This window comes from Pomacea canaliculata, linkage group LG9 (genome assembly GCF_003073045.1).
Source record: "Pomacea canaliculata isolate SZHN2017 linkage group LG9, ASM307304v1, whole genome shotgun sequence".
In the NCBI taxonomy this organism is placed as follows: Eukaryota; Metazoa; Mollusca; class Gastropoda; order Architaenioglossa; family Ampullariidae; genus Pomacea; species Pomacea canaliculata.
In genome coordinates this window covers 5,327,900-5,345,696 of record NC_037598.1, presented here as the reverse complement: position 1 = coordinate 5,345,696, position 17,797 = coordinate 5,327,900, and the positions used below count along the sequence as shown (strand labels likewise).

The window sequence follows — 17,797 nt, the reverse complement described above, 5'->3', positions numbered from 1 at the left end:
TTGACATAAGGGGCGTCGCCATATTCGCTCTTAGTGCTGCTGATGACAATCTGTAAGAGTGTTGTGAGTGAATAAAAAAAATAGATTAAATAAAAACAAGATGCACTATGTACGATTTTTTTGTGGGGGACAAACTATTCAGGAATATTCTATTTTACAATATCCATGATGCTTATCGTGTCAAAACAAGAACGTAACGTGGAATGGCTTCATGCTTCTGCAAGACTATCTCAAGGCCTAGTGAAGATAAAAAATAATTTAAGATAATATTCTAAAAAAATTGCTAACATAAATTAATATTTTTTGTGAGAATTCTCAAACTAACACAAAATCTCAAAGTTTAATAGTTGAAGTCTTTTAGAAAGAAAAAAGTAAACTTTAGACTTTACCCATCAGTTGACAATTAATACTCCCATCTCAGATCTCTTTCAACATCTGTAAACCTTTACCTTCTCTTGTGTATTTCCATAGTTATCAGCGTTGCCATAGTGAGGTTTTCTTGTCCAGGTATCGGGGAGAACGATAATGAACTCTTCGAAATACGCCAGACGTCGTGTCGCTCGAAACAGAACTTTCGATGCTTCAGTCAGACTCTCCTGGATAAGCCAGAACAATAATAAAATTGTAAAAGCATGTTGAAAGCAAGAATAAGAATTTTTTTTTTAAAATTAGGATAAGATTCTTGACAACACGAGTCTAATAAAAATAAACATAACAAACATAATAAACATAATAATAATAATAAGAAGAAGTGAGAATCTATAAAACGAAATATCTCAGCCAAAGGCGGATTCATTGTGCTGAACAAGATCACCAAATAATAATAAAGATGTAGCACGGACGTATATTTAGTTCGTGGATGTAGAAGGAAGAAGAACGCGAGGACTCGCTGCATTCCGGCAGTAAAGGGAGATCACTGCAGATTTAACGGTAACGACTCCAGAGAATAAGTGACATCAGGAGAATACTGAGAAAATATTGAGTAATCTTAAGAAAATCTAGAATTGTTACATCATATGAAAATACTTTAACTAATGTTGTAGATGTTCAAATGACGTTGAAGTTAATAGCATGATTTAAATATTATAAATGTATTGCAATATTTATTTTAATTGTAAAACTTATTGTGATGTTTATATGAAGATAATTATTTGAATTTCAATTAAAGTTTTCGCTTGCTTCATAATTTTTATAGTTAAAATTTCATTTTAAGGAGGAAGCGTCTTGGATTAAGTGTCTGGGGATTAAGTGTCTGGGGATTAAGTAACTGGGAACCAATGAAAGTATATCTTACCTCCAGCTTCTTGAGGAGAACTTCATCCTCTGGGACGTCAGGCTCGATGACAATGGTGATGCCCTTGTACCCGTAGTCCTCTAGAGTTGCCTTTGATTGACACAAATGTATCTGTGTGATCGTCATGATGATCATCATCCTTAGCCAGAATACTACACCACACTTCATTTTGCAGGCAGTCTTCTCCACCATCTTGTTGATTAAGTTTAACTTCCTTCCTCACAGATGTCTCTTTTCTTACTGGTAACCACACGTGTCTACGATAGTTTTTCGGCAGAAAATCAGTGGACTGGATTAGCTATTAGGTGAGAGCAGAAACAGTTTTGTAAAGCTTTCTCACAATCCAATAAAAGAGTAGTTAGATGTCCCAACAAGCTCTTCTTGACATTTTCATGCCTGCAGGACAGAAAAATGATAAGGGACACAGACTTACTCATACAAACGCATACATGCACCAAGGTACATACAAATCCAAGGTCTTTGTCACCTATATGACCATCGTACACTGTTCCTTCTATTTGTCGTTAGAACTGTTGTTTATTATTCCATCCCTCGTATGCTGTCCATGCCTCATTCTTGTCTTAAGCGCTGAGCATGTTCCTAATGAGTGTGAGTATGAGCTATGGAAATATTTCATCATCATCATCATCGTTGTCGTCGTCGTTGTCGTCGTCGTCGTCGATATTATCATCAAAATACCATTGTGAGAGCGATAATCTTCTCCTCTCCTTCGCTGCATTAGTTCTCTCTACTCTTTGCAGAATCAGGTACCTAATGCACACCTGAGTCAGCTGAGGGAAGCACACTGCAGCAAGCCGGCTAGGTTGCTCACTCCAAACAAATGCCCTTGCTCTAATATAATGCTGTTCTCTCCCTTAGTTAATATACTGTGAGATCGAAATATACACATGAACGCAATAGCTGGTTGCCTGACCTTTACAAATAAGCTTCTGTGCCTACACCAAGCATATGGTTGTCACGGTGGATCCTGTTTGTCTGGCAGAAAGTTATCTCAATAAATAAACATCGCGACTGAATGGCATCTGAAAACTGTGATTAAAGACCCACTAGTGTTTAATAATTTGCTAGTGGGAATTTATTTCTGTACAATGATTGTTGGGATCAGTACAATGTGGCGATATTTCACGATTACAGAATGCAGCGCTAGCCTTTCGCGATACGATACTTTCAGCTGTACATAAAAAATATTTTTTCTTCTTTTGACGTGAGACCGTCGATGTTATGGATTCAACTGATTTATTTGGAAAGAATAAAAAGCTCAAGTTGGCCTTTAACCCTTGAAGCCTTAATTAGAATAAGGGTTAGAGTGCAGTAGCTAAAGTTTACTGCGCCATTGCATAAGCGTTCTTCTCATACTTTTAGCACTTGGATACTCACTTGACACTTGTCCTTCCCTGGTTTGCACTTGACCTGTCAATTGTTTGGAAGGTGTCTTCGAAACCTGTAGAGTAGCGAGAGTCAGTCCTTTGTGCGGAGTTGTGTCGCCAAACACAAGTAGCAACTCTACCAATGGGAGGATGCACAGCAGGAACACTTCCTGATGAAACTTGTTTTACCAGAACAGGATTCTGATTGCACGGTTTGAAGTTTGTCATAAACTTTTGTCTGTTTTTATAGATGATGTAAACATTTGTGTCTCTTTAGTAAAAGTGATGTTTGCTCAGATTGTGGCATCTTCACCCAGTGATACGGGAATAAATACTATAAATCTCAATATTTAAGTTGTTTTGCTGAGTTTAATATCACACCCCAATATTAAATAGTTAATTACATAGTATAAAAATAACTACTCTTTGCTCCAGGTCTGTATTTGCCAAAAGCCAAACTGTCGTTTTCTCAATGTTGTTGATTTTTTTCAAAATTGTAGATTTAGCTTATCACGACAGTCTTCTATCTCCTGACCGTTAGGATCAATTTATTGTTATAGTGATTGAACTGAGTTTACTATGTTTTAATGTCCCAAGATTTGAGTGAAGTAGAAAGCACTACAGTAGTCAAAGAGCGAGTTTTACCAAAAATGTAATATCCATCCTATCGCAGGCACATCTAATTAGCATACTCTCCCAGCGATACTACTCACTTAACTTTCAGAAAATACTGATATCGATGTATTAATAAGTGTTCATGATTTTGCTGTTGTATGATTATCAAATATTTGTCTATCTACAACAACAAAAAACACAATGTTTATTCATTGCGAAAAGACTCAATCACTGGATCTTGAAGTATTAAATTTACAATTTATATTACTCAGAGTATAGTGGAACCTCTTATAACTTGCAGACGTGCAGGTCATTGAAACCTCTACAGTGATCATGTGTTTTCTTTGTGCGATGGGACCTACTTCGCTGTTTTGTCTCGACAAACACTTGTTGTCTAATACAGACCCCACATAACGAATCTTTCAATGAGTTTGTTGTTTCCAGACAACATGACGCCCTGCCATGCGGCCTGCGCTAAGGAGTTTTTAATATTTTAATTGTCCTTCCTTGTGTCTTTTGATCTTTTGTGTCACTTCAAGCAGAAAGTGTTGTTTGCTCGTATTCTGCTACCCTTTAAAGAACTTAACCCAACTACCCAAACAAGCCAACGGAATATTATCTGCAACGCACACTATTTTTGCAGGGGCTGCCAAGATAAAAACGTTAGTGAGGGGAAAAAAGCTTTAATAATACTTTCATTTAACCTTTTGTACACATTATGTTAAGTTTGTTCAGTCCATTCTGGGCTGACGGCAACATGCAGTACGCGACACCCTTGCTCTTAACCATTTCCGTTTTCTTTTCAACATGAAAGGACCTCCGCTTCCTTCGCAGCACTGCAAGAACCAAGTACGGCAAAAAAAAAAAAAAAAAAAAAAAAATGACAGAGAAATATGAGAAAAAAATAAACAATCTTTCATCAGAACCCGGTATCAGGTTCCACGTCTTCATTGTGACATCATCCGGGTCTCGTGCACTCGTGGCTGAAATGATGTTAGTTCTCCAGTGTTGGACATCACCTGTCGCACGCACAGAAACAAGTCGCAACTTTTGCAGGCAGGCTATGATGACTGTAAGTCGCACAGAAACGTTTGATTGCATCGTAGAGATGAGAATCGGGGAGAATAAGCTTTACAACTTGTGATGCATTTATTTTGCTTTGGACTTCCAGTAATTTGCATAGGACCAAGAGCTAGGACCCATTCGGATGCATCAACCGTTTTGCGTTTAACGTGTGTTTGGTTGGCTGGTTGTATGTTTTCCCTTTTCCAGAATCCGTGTGTGCGAATTGTATTTATTAGACATGACCTGCGGATCCAGGGCATAATTATAAAATATATCCGGATGTGTACACACATCAAATATCTTGACATTTGGCTTTTCAACAACACTAATATTGATATATTTCCGTTAAGAAAGCAAACACATATTAAACTTCACATTACATGCATATTTCCGGAGATTGCAACTTCTTTTGTATTTATAATGTATATATTTTTATATTTATCTTACTTTTCTATATTTTTGTACCGTTATATTTGTTCTTCAAGGCAGGCATAGCATATAGTATATCATATTTGTTGAGCTCAATTAATTAAAGCAGAAATATACTGTGATTTCTTCATAAATGAAACTAACACAAGAACTGGAACGTTTGTGTTTAGGTGGATGTGAAAAACTACCAGCAACAACACCGTGGGAAAGAATTCTGGTTATGTTGCCTTCTTGCGACTTTGTGATTCCAGATGTGAACAGTCAAAAAGGGTCTTTTAAAGCCTCGCTGTATAATGCCACTGTTTCTGTGCGTCTCCTAGTTTGGAAGCAGAGTACAACACACAAGATTCTGTTTCCGTCTTTCTCTCCAAACGAAAGGACTTCCGTCGCCTTCGCCGCAGAGCAAGAACGAGGCTCGTGAGGATAACTGCCAGAAACGTGATGACGAGGATGGGGAGAGTAGTAATCAGGGCGTAGTATCTTGAACCCGGCTCTTCATCTTCCATCTTTGGGACGACATCCGGGCCTTGGAGCCTCGTGACTTGAACGATGTTAGACAGCTCGCCTTTGTTGCCCTCTTCATCTGTCGCACGCACACACAGAAACAAGATGTCGTTTTCGCCCAGCAGGTCCAGAGGGATGTTGATGTGTTCTCGGCTGCCGGCAGGTTGTGGCGACCTCAAGTCGCGTAGATACGTTTGGCTGACCTCTGACCACACTGAGTCGTTCAGTTCTTTAGAGTCTGTGAGGTCAAGGTCTGTGATGAAGTAAAAGGTGTAGCTCGCAGCTGTGGACATGAGGTGGCAAACATGACTTTAAGTTAGAGAAATGAGTTTGATGATCAGTGACTGTAGTCTTAAAAATGTTAATGAAACACTGCAGCAAAGACTGACCGTGCGTGCGTGCATGTGTGTGTGTGTGTGTGTTTTCTTCCAGGTAAAGGTGACGCCTCATCTCTTTCGTTACCCACCTGTGCCACGGTCCATGTCACCTCCCACAGAAGTCCACTCAAGCTCGGCCGTCCCGTTTCCACTGCCGTCGTAGCTGACCGTCAAGTCAGTGATGCGTGACGGTGGTAATACGTCCGGTATTGTCCTGTCTGAGGGGAAACCACTCACGCTGAACATCCCACCTGACGTCACGCGCTGGAATCGGCCGAGTTCTTCTGTGACCAGCTCCTCGATGCTCTCTGCCGGCATACAACGAAGTAATGTTTTAAAACAGATGTTTTCTTCTAAAGTAGATAAGGATGGGTAGGAGAGTGCGGAGAATAGCATGATGGAGGGTTAAACATTTCAAGAAAAAAAAATTAAAGAAAGATTCCAGTAGAAATGTGAATCCAAAATTTGCAATGTGCAACGTATGAGCCAGACGACAGCCCCTAAAGAACTATTCCAAAACATTTCTCGCATAATTCGGGATCCTTTATGACAGGTAAAGCTAAAGGATAAACCAGCGTAATTAAGAAATACAGACCTGGAGGACAATGAGCATCTAAGTTTGAATGTCATTGACATGTTCGATTACCTGCTGGCAGCTGAGCTGGTAAACGATTTGTGTATGGGCAACATATACTAGTTTACATCGTGCTTTTGTGAGCAGCTTAGTCTCACGAATGCACCTACGCACCACGTATGTACATTACCACTGAACATACCCACTGTGTCAACTTCCAAAACTCCGCTCGAGCCTCCTCGACCTCCCACCACCACACTTGTGACACCTTCCACTCCTTCGACCCTGACCTTGATACCGTAGCGTCCATCTCCGGAAAGATCTTTAGCCAGAATGTAGGCAGAGTAGATGCCATCATCCTTAGTGATATCCGAGCCTAAAAAAAATCGTTGAGAAAAGAAGTTTGCATAATATATTTTAAGGAGAGAAGCATTTCAAGTTGGGAAACCTCTGTCTTGAAGCTTTAATTTTTGTTCATTTTACAGCGATAAATTAATTAAAATACTAACGCAAAACAATTTATTTGAGTCATCAACTAAATTATTGACTTTAAGTAACATTTTAGTGTAAATTGTGCAAGTAACACGAATTAGACAATGTTTTCAGTCACATACATCAACTTTTTGCGCAGTAGAGACGAATATGAGTTTTTAAAAAATATACTTCGTACTATAGTATGTCATGGGGTCTTAGAGATTTGCTCAACTTGGTTCATGGTTAGAGGGAGATGACTTGTGGGGAACATGAGTTTTTTTTAAGATTTTTTTATATAATTTATTTATTTATTTGTTTTTTTTTTTTTTGCTTCCTTCTTCGTGGTACATGTATTGATTTTTTTTTGTTTTGTTAATAAGAGACTGTTTGTGACAGCTTTACAAAATTGATGCTTAAGTTTGCTTATGAGATGTAATTTATCTTTGGATGTGCCGTTTGTTTACCCGTCTAGACCGACAACAGTCATTACAAGCTCATCAACACGTTCCTTACAGAGTTACCAACACGTTGTCCAATAGCCTTTGTATCCAAGGATCAAAGTGCAGCGTAGATGCTTACTTCAAGACTTCAATGTCAAACAGTTTTCTTTTCGAAATTTTAAAATTATTTTCTATGAAAAGAGGCGGCCTAAGAGGCAGATAAGGAGCAAGAAAAAGAAACAGATCGTACTAGCCATATGAAGAATGGTAAGTGATAAGAACTTTAGAAACTTCGTTCACTGCTTCTTACCAACGCCATTGTCCAAGAGGATGAGGTTCAGAGGTCCAGACTGCGGCCTGCCAATGACGGCGATGACCTGTGAGTTCAGCACCGAGGACCAGCCACGCGTGACCTCCGCGTAAATGGCCAGCTTCTGGTCAGGAGTAAAGACTAGATTGTGCTCTTCCGGTAGCCACGACAGTACCTGAATGACGTCATTTCCGTCTGTACTTGCACTTGACTGTACGGTGACAACAACATGGGACTCCTCTTCAATGGCGATTATGTTGTAAAACCACGTCCCGTTCTGAAATGATAAACCTGACTTGATATAATTTAGGGATTATTTATTTATTTATTTTTACCGAAGTTAGGTAATGAAGCTAACAAACCTTCGCGAAGTCGGACAGCAGGATTTGAATTATCCCAGACCCATCCGTGATGTACAGCTGAGGATGTGTGTGATTGGATATGCTGATGTTACCGGGTCCCGTTAGATTCACATTCACAGTACTTGTGAAACTGATGAAGACTGTGGTGTTGTGACCGAGCGTTGAGTCGACATAGAACTCTCCTGTCAGCAGAGAGCTGGTAGAAACACTTCCGGCCTCTGTTTGCAGCTATAATAATAATAATAATAATAATAATAATAATAATAATAATAATAATAAATATAATAATAATAATAATAATAATAATAATAATAGAAGACTTGAATAGATTTACTTTATTTATTGGTTGTCAACATCTTTGAAGAGGTTTATTAAGTTAGTGTGTCTCATGAGACACAGTCTTCGGAAGTGCAAAATAAATCATTAAAAGAATTTATCTCATCCAACAAGCTAGGTTTCTTCAAGAGATTATCGGACCTGCTTACATGATGAACGATAGCTAGATCAAATGGCAGAGAAGTACTGGAATACAATAAATTTCTGAAGAAAAAAAATTCATGCTCTGTATCCTTTCATTCAAATAAAAGGTTTGAGAAAAACTCTCACCAACACGGGAACTCTCGGATCGTGTGTGAGGTCACCGGAAGTTACGATGGTGACGAGGCTGTCGATGAGGCCAGTTGAATTATAGTCTCCAGAGTCAAAAAACGATTTGCCGCCAGTGCCGAGCGATAGATTGGTCATCACAGGGTCCGCACTTTCAGTCACACTGATAGTGTAGGGTGTAACTGATTTGTTATAGATGTTATGCTGGACATCTCTGACACGTGGGTCTGTGTTTTCATCGCCGTCTGTGATGACGATAAGGGTTCCACCTGAAGATTCGTCCATTCCTCGGTGTAACACCTGGAAATCATCATCATCGGCGTCATCGTCATCGTCATCGTCAATCATCAATCATCAATCAATCATCATCAATCAATCATCATCAATCAATCATCATCAATTATCAATTATCAATCATCATCATCATCAGCCTTTTGGGACGAGTTTCAAGCGCTCTTTTCATAGGATAAGGAATGACCTGACACTTTAGCATGGAGCGAAACACTTATGACAGACTGGGCAAACGGTGAACGGTGGCTTATAAAGTATTGGAAGTTATTCATGTTTACGTATATTTAATTATAATTATATTATGTTCTATTATCATATTGAAATATGAAATTTTGGAGACTGAGCGGCAGTAAAGGAAGATGAAAAGTACGCAAGATATTTTTGCGAGGAAAAATAAAACGGATTTGATAGGAGAGTGAGATACACACTTACCTCCAGTCCCAAGAGGATACCCGCACCAATGCTCGTAAAGCCGTCGGCAACAGTTGGTAGCCTTGAGATCAGGGTCTTTCGATCCGCTTCAGTTGTGATGGTAACAAGTTCTGACAACACTGTTGCCTTGGTGTTAAACTCTACGATCCCCACAGAGGTGCCTGGCTTTATCTTGGTTAAAATGATGGTTTTGGCCGCGTTGTTCATAGTTTGTAGTCGATGCTGTGGATATTGTGTCATACAGGGTTGTTAGGTCGTTATTATAATACTTCTCACATTGAAAATAAATAAGTAATCTCTTTAAATAAAAATGCATTGTCCCTTGATGGTACTTGATTCTCTTTCTCAAATTTCTCCGACCTGAAATAAACGAAGTGCAAGAAGTACGAGAAGAAGGAAAACACCCAGAGAGACATCAACCAAGCAAATTATTATCACTTTAGAGATAAATAATATGTGTTACAGTATGCGATGGCAAAGTTTTATCTGGGGTTAGCTTTCTCGTCGATTCTCTGCCAATACCGTTGCGCGGGTGCTAACCTGTACCATCCCCAGAGAGGTGTCTGGCTTCAGACTCGTTGATATTATAACTTTAGGTGTGTTGCTTATTCTTGCAAGATGTTCCTGCGTAATACTCTGTCACATAGAGTCGTTACACTTCATGAATATTTATTTGCTCAGAGTTGTCATAAACTTTTCTTTCATACTCACGTGTTCATTCATGCTACCTGAAGTGTCCAACACGAGGACTATCCTTGGGAGCTTTGTCTGTACATACTTGAACTGTGGCCGAGTGACTTCAGACCATGTTAAGGAAGGTCTCACTACAATACATGAAAACATTTTAAAAGTTTATTATCTGTATATGTCTGTAGCTTGCAAGCTGGAATCAAAGTTTATTGTTGGAAACATCTGCAATTATAAAACCTGTGAAAATGCTTTCCGTTTCCTGTCCTGTCAAACATTATGAACCTCAGAAAACTTTTCAAGCCACAACCTATAGCTTTTGATATTTTCGGGGAAAATCCCGTATCTTCGGCTATAGTAATGACAGTTGCAACGATGTGATAACGATGCTGGCAATAAAAGAAAGTAGTCAATGTCTCTGGCAGTAGCTCACGAGAGAAATTATGAATTAAGCTTCATTGCTCTCTATTTAGGAACTCCTTTTAGTTCTGTCCCTTGGTCCCTCGACTCTCTAGTTTCTTAAGATTTTTACAGTATCAAAGACTATACGACCATAAATGATGTTCTTTTTTCACCTTATCATTCCAACACACTTGTTATTCTTTGGTGAGAACTTTAACTAACTGCAATAATTTATTTTGCCTTTTCCTTTGATGAACGTATGAGTGAAAACTTCGATATTTCTGATTTCGGATTTTATTGAAATAATTGTAATTAGCTGACAACTTTATATCTTAATATTTAGCTATCTGATATCATTCGAAAAAGGTTTAAAGGTTAATCTTTCAGAGGCAGAACTTTGTGTCATTCCAAGAATTTCATTTCTTCAGTCTAAACTGTTCTTTTTTCTCCTTCCTTTCTTTTATTTCTTTTTTCGTCTGTTTTTAAATTTCTATAAAGACTTTGAAAGTTTATTTGTTTCTTTTCTTGTCTACCGCCGTCCCCGACTAACACAGATAATGTCTAATAATTTGTCCATAAATTTGTTTAAATTAGAAAACATGGGGACACTTACTTTCCTTGAAGTCACTGTGTTCCCTCATCACCTCCCACGAACTTTTCTCTTTACAAAGCCTGTTCTGACGATTTGGTGCTTTAGTATTGTGACGAACGGCACTGCCTTCCGAACTATTGCAAAACATCACCTGAAGACAAAGGAAGGGGCAAGAAAGAAACACCAACATCAAATAATATCTTCACTTTGATTTATCGGCGCACAAGTATTTAGAAGACTGATGTGAATATTTCCAATCTTGGTATTAGAATACTAGAAGGATATCAGACACAGATGTGGATCCAAGGAATTCTCGGGATTTGTTTATGTCCGTGAGTTCCGTCAGTGGAAAGCCATGACGTGAGTCGGGTCACCAACGGAAATTGGGGGAAGGGCAATAACTATGGATGCAGCAGCTGACAGACATCCTCGTGGTGCAAACATTCGATACAATGTAGATTAAGATGTTGCTTAGCGACTACTCTGCGAGAAAATTCTATAAAGCGACGTTTTTAGTGTGCAGTTTCAATCTCATTGTATTTTTATTCATCAAAAACATTATTTGCAGGAGTTTCGACCCTACAGGCCTAGATGCTCCGCCCATTGTAGTGACGTCAGTGTATTGTATCGTAGTTCAGGTAAGCATCAATAAGAGCACTGAATGCGATGTTTAGTAGATAATGTAAATCTGTGATTCTTCACGATAAAAGCATGCCTTATTATTAATGCATGTTTTTCTCATTTAACTAGTAACAATTTTTTCATTTATCCTGCCTTACAATAACAATGGGCTTCCGTGATGACACAATAGTCATATGTACCAACACCGTCGATTGGCGGAGTTACTAGTGGTTAATAAGTTGCTGACAGGAGCTTACAGATGGCATCAACTATAAATATTTTTACAGTCATTTCCTTTTTCTGTAATCGTTAATCTAAAGTTAATCAAAGGTCAGCGTTTTGCGACTTCGTATACCCGTGAACTAACATTTTCCAAGTAGTGAGTGAACATGATGGAGGCCACTTGGCTGGGACCTTCTAGACGGTAGACTTTGGGTTTGTAACCGCCTTTGCGAAGTTGTATCACGTTTTCTTTAAACTTGATATTTTCTGGGCACCTATAGCAGAAAAAAGAAGCACATCTTGTTTCCTTCTGTCTCATTTTTATTTTTTTATTTATTTTTTTATTTATTTATTTAATTTTTTTTTTGCTTAGATTCCCCGATTCAGACTAACCCAGACAAAGATAGCATGGGGATGGGAAATCACACACACACACAGGTTTAACCAAAACTTAATGATGATGATGACGATGATGATAATGATAACAACAACAACAACAACAACAACAACAACAACAAAACACACACACACACACACACACGCAGAGGACTACAGAGAGGTCTACTTCCACTCTCTTTATATTACGGAATTTAAGGACACAACGCATAAAGCCATAAATTAAATGTCATTCTAAGCAGCAATGTTCGCTTTACAAAAACAACAACAAAAACACAGATAGACAGACATGGAAGCACGCAACGTATCATGCAATATTGTTGTCCAGAGAATGTAATGTAAGATAATACGAATGATATATAGCAAGAAGCTGTCGTTCTATCGTGCCCATATCATTTGAAAAAGTGTGACCCAGGCTGCAAATGTTCCTGTCCATACAATAAGTCCATTTATAGAACATTTTTTTTTCTTTTTGCTGCTCATTGGGTTGCGTGTAGAATGCCTATGTGAAAAACCAGAGTTCAAAAGCAGCCAGAAGAGTGCAAGTCCACTGATATAATATAGCCAAGGAGTTCAACTGTTCCTTTGCTTTCACAGATGATCTGTTCACATATTAGGATGTGCAAGAGGTCATAGTTCAGATCAACAAAAAGTCAGTGTTAATCTGAGATAAAAGCAGATAAATATTTGACTGGAAATACTTCTTGTCCATATAGCAAATCATAGAGCTTATCATAGATAATCTAGGATTGAGAAAAGTTATCTTTTTGCAGGCCGGTGTCAAAAGTCTAAGCCATACATATCAACCGCAGTTACAACCAAGTATTGGGAGAAACAGTTGTGGAACAGAAGTGTCATGCCAGTTAGGTACACCCTCGTTCTCACATCCATGTTACTACTGCTATTTCTGCTACAATTGTTATTGTCATTTTTGTTACTACTGTTATTGCTAGAGCTGTAACTGTTGCTCTTGTTGTTAATACTCTATTACTTTTCTTTTTCTTTCAATCGCAGATCACTGATTTTAGGTGACAGGCTGTTGGGATTCAGGACAACTAGAGAATGACCGAACAAGCATGTAAATGCAAAGACAAAGAAAAATAACAGCATGCAAGCAAAGCAAGGAGGACGAAAACACAGAGAGTGAAAAAGAAAGACAATAAAAAGGTAATTCTTTCGTTACTTGGGTTTGTACTTTATCCCGCCTTCCACTTTTATTTGTCCCTGCTTTGTCGCATATTCGTCAAAGACGCCCCAGCGCAGATGAGCCCACTCATGTGCGATGGTCTTGCCTGAAAAGATTTACAAAAGAGTTTAGTTTTAGTATAGAAAGTATGTAAAATGTTATTTAGACACAGAGATGCAAACCCCGATGGGCTTTTTCAGCATGACACCAAATTATGCCATTAGTGACTTATCATGTTAGCGGGTGAACAAATATTCCTACGTGCTTTCTCTTTTTCCCCTTTCTTTGTAAAGCATTCCTGACCGACTAATTCCGACATGCTTTGACATTATTACATGACATTGTGGAAGAAGGGGAAGAAGAGAGTGATGTCCCTTTGCCTAACTGGCTACAGGGGAAAGGGACAACTCTTCATCACATTTCTTCTTGCCCGTTAATCTGTGTCAGGTTTTGTGTGTGTTGGCAATCCGTGGATCCGTGACATCATTGGCTATGATTCTCGACTGGTTTCTGTGTCTTCACCACTTGCCTTATTTTCCTGGAGCATTTTCTTTCAACTATAACGTCTGCGCCATCTTGCCATATTTGAGATAGGTTCATCAGTTGTCTTCATTTTAGATTTTTTTTTTTCATCCTTTTTTTTTTTTTTGCAATTTTTGTAACAAGCTGTGATGTTGTCCTGTCGCAGCAGGATTCGTCAAAGTCGTTTCATTGGAAAGGACGGCAAACTGTGGGGACCCGAAGAGTTCATTCCCTCCTTTGTGGGTCGGCGCGTCTGTTCGGGTGAGACGCTTGCCAGAATGGAATTATTTCTATATCTCTCAACAATGGTACAACACTTCTGATTCCTGCCTCCGGAAACTGGAGAGCTTCCACTATTGCAAGGCGCGATGAGATTTTCCTATTCTCCTGAACATTTCAAGGTTCGAGCTGTGCCTAGGATGTGTTCCAAAAAAGAAACATCTGAATAAAAACAGTAGTGGAGCTGACTTTACCGACTCAGAGGGCGCCAAAATACATCTACAACTCTACAACTATTTTTCCCGTTCTTATTATATCGGTTCCGTTCGTATTATGTTTGTGTTTTCCTTTCTTTCCTTTCTTTCCTTTTTAGTATTCGCTTTGAGCACGCCTTTAATGATGGGGGGAAAGCTCTAAACAAATTCAAAATATTATTTGTGTTATTAAATTATCATCTATCTTTGTGTTTTATTTCCAACATTTGACATATACTGTGCATCTAAAGATAACACTCCTCCTTACCCCTCGGTCCCCACTTGGCGCTGACGGAGTCATCTGTGATGTAGGATGGGGTGAGATGCATGAAGAGGCCTGGCTTTCCGCATCCTTCGGGTTGTTTGACATAAGGGGCGTCGCCATATTCACTCTTAGTGCTGCTGATGACAATCTGTAACAAGATTTCTGTGATTTTTTGCGCATGTTGTATGTGTGAAAAATGTAAGTTGGTGTTGTAAACAATTGCTGGGATGATATAAATCACTTAGAAAAACTTTGCCCTCAGCAAATGTACACAAAGTTACACAGATTAGAAGAATTGCATCTTTGTGTGTGTATTCGTCGGATGTGTCTGCAATACTGTCAGATGAATTATCGTGATCTCAACCCAATTGTTACAAAAAAAACCCACAAATTCTCACCTTTTCTGAAATATCTCCACAGGCATCTGCGTTGCCATAGCTAGAATTCCTTCTCCAGTTATGTGGAAGAACTATAATGAACTCTTTGAAGTACACCTGGCCTTGTGTGGCTCGTAGAAGCACTTTAGACGCGTTAGTCAGACTCTCCTGACACGAAAACAAAATTACATTTGAATGTTCCTCCTCCTGGTCTTTGTTTGTACATCTAGCTACTCAAAAAGGGAACTTGACAAACTGATGATATTCAACTCTTGACAACTTATTTGTTTAACTTATTAAGAGGTAAAATTGTTTGCAATTTCCGTACCTCAATCTCTTTTCCCGTTTTTTTTACATCCATACTGAAATATAGTTACAGAAAACAATGTAAACTTTTGTACCCTCAACCGTTTGTTCCTCTTATAAATTCTCGAATCATTTCTGTGGATGTTTTGGCTGTTATGACTGAAAAACAGATTTCCGTTCTAACCCCCACAGACCCATGTTTCCTAATTAGAAATTTGTAAAATTCGTAGACCAAACTTGTTTTATCTCATTATTTGGTTCAACGGCACAGTTACAACTTAGATGTAAAGATAATGTCATCTGAATACTTTCAATAATGTTTTCTTTCTGTAAGAAGAATCTTCGCGTAAGAAGAATATAAAACATAAAAAATAAGTCCGAAAAAAATCATTTATGACTTGTTCTTGCAGACTCATTTCGACTGAAGACTTCATGCAATGGCGGCAGGTCTTACCTCCAGTTTTGTGAGAAGAAAGTGATCCTCCTCGATGTCATGCTGGATGAAGATAGTAATTCCCTTGTACCCATGGCCCTCTAGAGTTGCCTTTGCCTGGCACAGGTGATTCTGTGTAACGGTCAGTGTGACTGTCATTATTATTGAGAGCATCACACCCAGCTTCCTTCTGCTGGCGATCTTGACAGCCATTTTGGCTAAATATGAACTTTCCCCATGGATACCTTTCTGATTTAGGAAGTTTCTTTTCCGTTAATATCACGTTCTTTGAACCGTTGTTTTTCAATACAATCAGCGGAATATCTCCTCTACCAACCGAGAGATGAACCTGTTCTGTCAAGCTTTCAAACAAAGGGCAAAAATTCAATATTTCATGCTTTAAAGCTGGTAAACACTATGTTGTTGTACAGAACAGACCTATAATCACCCTAACCCAACCTTGTAAAGTATGCTTCATACAATAACCGACGCAACATCAGTTCTGTAAACGGAAATGATTAAAGACATACTAGAGTATTAAGGGTTATTTTTACGTATTAATATCTCATGATTTCAGTGAAGACAATAGGTTTCAAAGAAGGATGTGTGCACATAGAGGATAAATCCATTGTCATCGCTGACAACTTAATAAGCATACACTCCCAGAAATCCTAGTGACTGCAGCCTTGACGACATACAGATATTCATGTACCAATGAGTGTTTATGAGTTTACTGTTTTGTGTTTAAGTAAGAAAGCCGTTGTCTCATTCTTTGTATCTATAAATATATAACCAGAAAGAATAAGATCATTCATCTGGGAGAGGGTTGGAAACCGTCAGTGTGTCTTTAACTCTTAAAACACTTAGGCCTTGAGAGTGGAGGAGAGGAAATGCTTCAAAGCTAGTGAGCAGTCGTCGCTCTGCTATTATTAGTAATTATTATCTCACGTGACCTTTGTCCCTCTCTGATTCGTGCTTGATCTAGACTGACCCCTAAGTGTCACTGAGACCTGTACAGAAACAGCAAGAATAATATGTTTGTGTGAAGTGACCATCTTCGCTGTTTCGTGTCGACAAACAAATGATGTAATGGAGATCCCATGCGATATGTCGATGCCTGTCTGGAAGACTTTGCTGTTCCCAGACAGTACGACGCCATGCCATGCTGTCAATACTCGCAAAATGTTAAGTTTACAAATTTTCCATGCAGTTCTGATTTCGTTTCACATTTAAACTCATAATTTCATTATTTATAAATAGACTAAAAATGATAATGAATATACCCCAACTGTTGCGAATTAAATGATGTAACGGTTTGTGTGAAGTGTCACCCTGCGCCGTCTGTGCTTTATGCGGATGTGACCCCGCCTGACCTGCCGGTGACCTCCGCGCGGCTTTGACTGGAGCACCCTGACCTTTCTAGCAAGTGTGTGATCGAGTGCAAGCTTTGAATGTTCGGTGCGAGAGATGTTTCGAGATGACTTTGTACATTGATAACAGGTGTATATATAACCAAAATGCAATATCATCCACGGGCGTGCACGATTTCCCTCTAGAAATCAGAAACTAGAGGAAAACGTTAAAGAATACAGTTCAAGACACCTGTGCAGTGTCCACCAGTCAAAATCATCTTAAAAGAAACATTGAGCCATGCAGTGTTCATGCAGGAAGGAGAATGCCACTACCTTTGGTGAACAAGATGAAGGAAGAGTTAAAACGGATGCAGGAAACAGGGATGAGAGAGGAAACAACAAAGCCAACAGATCGGTGCTCTCCCATTGTACCAGTAAGACACTATCCTGAAGGATGACCCCATGAGCTATTTTGATGATATCCTTGTTTATAGCCATAATGAACAAGCTCGCGAGAAACATCTAGAGAGGGTCATGAAAACACTTGCCAGTGCTAACTTGAAATTGAATTGTAAGAAATGTAAGCTTAGGAAGCATGAGATTGAATGTTGGGTCATGGAATCACCAAGAATGGAATCTCACCAGACCCAGGAAAAGTTGCAATAATTACCATGCCAGAGCCAACTAATGTACCAGAGTTGAGGAGGATGTTGACATTGTACAGCGGTCACAAAGATGAAAGTCCGGAGAAAGTCCACAATCATAGGAGCTGCACGATGAAGTCCACTACTCGTCCATCGGA

The 17,797-nt window shown here is 39.0% G+C and overlaps 1 protein-coding gene and 1 long non-coding RNA gene across 3 annotated transcripts; one reads left to right on the top strand and one right to left on the bottom strand.

Annotated features, from left to right (window-relative positions):
- Positions 1-4,367: 4,367 nt before the first annotated feature.
- Positions 4,368-17,740, bottom strand: LOC112571987 (calcium-activated chloride channel regulator 1-like). Of its 2 annotated transcripts, XM_025251448.1 has the most exons (14): positions 15,665-17,740; positions 14,926-15,072; positions 14,531-14,675; positions 13,265-13,373; positions 11,831-11,960; positions 10,864-10,993; positions 9,873-9,985; positions 9,162-9,383; positions 8,439-8,738; positions 7,833-8,060; positions 7,471-7,747; positions 6,449-6,622; positions 5,762-5,980; positions 4,368-5,578 (listed from the first exon to the last, which is right to left on the bottom strand). In XM_025251448.1, exons 1-14 carry the CDS (start codon positions 15,854-15,856, stop codon positions 5,067-5,069), a joined length of 2,898 nt encoding a protein of 965 aa, XP_025107233.1. In that variant the 5' UTR covers positions 15,857-17,740; the 3' UTR covers positions 4,368-5,066. The 2 variants fall into 2 exon arrangements, with proteins under 2 accessions (XP_025107233.1, XP_025107234.1); XM_025251449.1 differs by lacking the exon at positions 4,368-5,578 and having other exon boundaries at positions 5,846-5,980; positions 6,453-6,622.
- On the top strand, positions 5,870-15,740 carry LOC112571988. The gene is made up of 5 exons (XR_003100930.1): positions 5,870-5,998; positions 11,411-11,480; positions 12,855-12,948; positions 13,096-13,248; positions 15,621-15,740. It is a non-coding gene; the product is annotated as an uncharacterized LOC112571988 (long non-coding RNA).
- Positions 17,741-17,797: the final 57 nt, after the last annotated feature.

What these genes read in the sequence shown, in the direction of transcription:
- LOC112571987 (XM_025251448.1), bottom strand. Translation starts at nt 15,856, where the DNA reads ATGGCTGTCAAGATCGCCAGCAGAAGGAAGCTGGGTGTGATGCTCTCA. An exon ending in GGGATAAAGTACAAACCCAA is followed by an intron (nt 11,961 to 13,264) that starts GTAACGAAAGAA and finishes TTTCTGCTATAG; the next exon opens with GTGCCCAGAAAATATCAAGT. An exon ending in CCTCTTGGACAATGGCGTTG is followed by an intron (nt 6,623 to 7,470) that starts GTAAGAAGCAGT and finishes GATTTTTTTTAG; the next exon opens with GCTCGGATATCACTAAGGAT.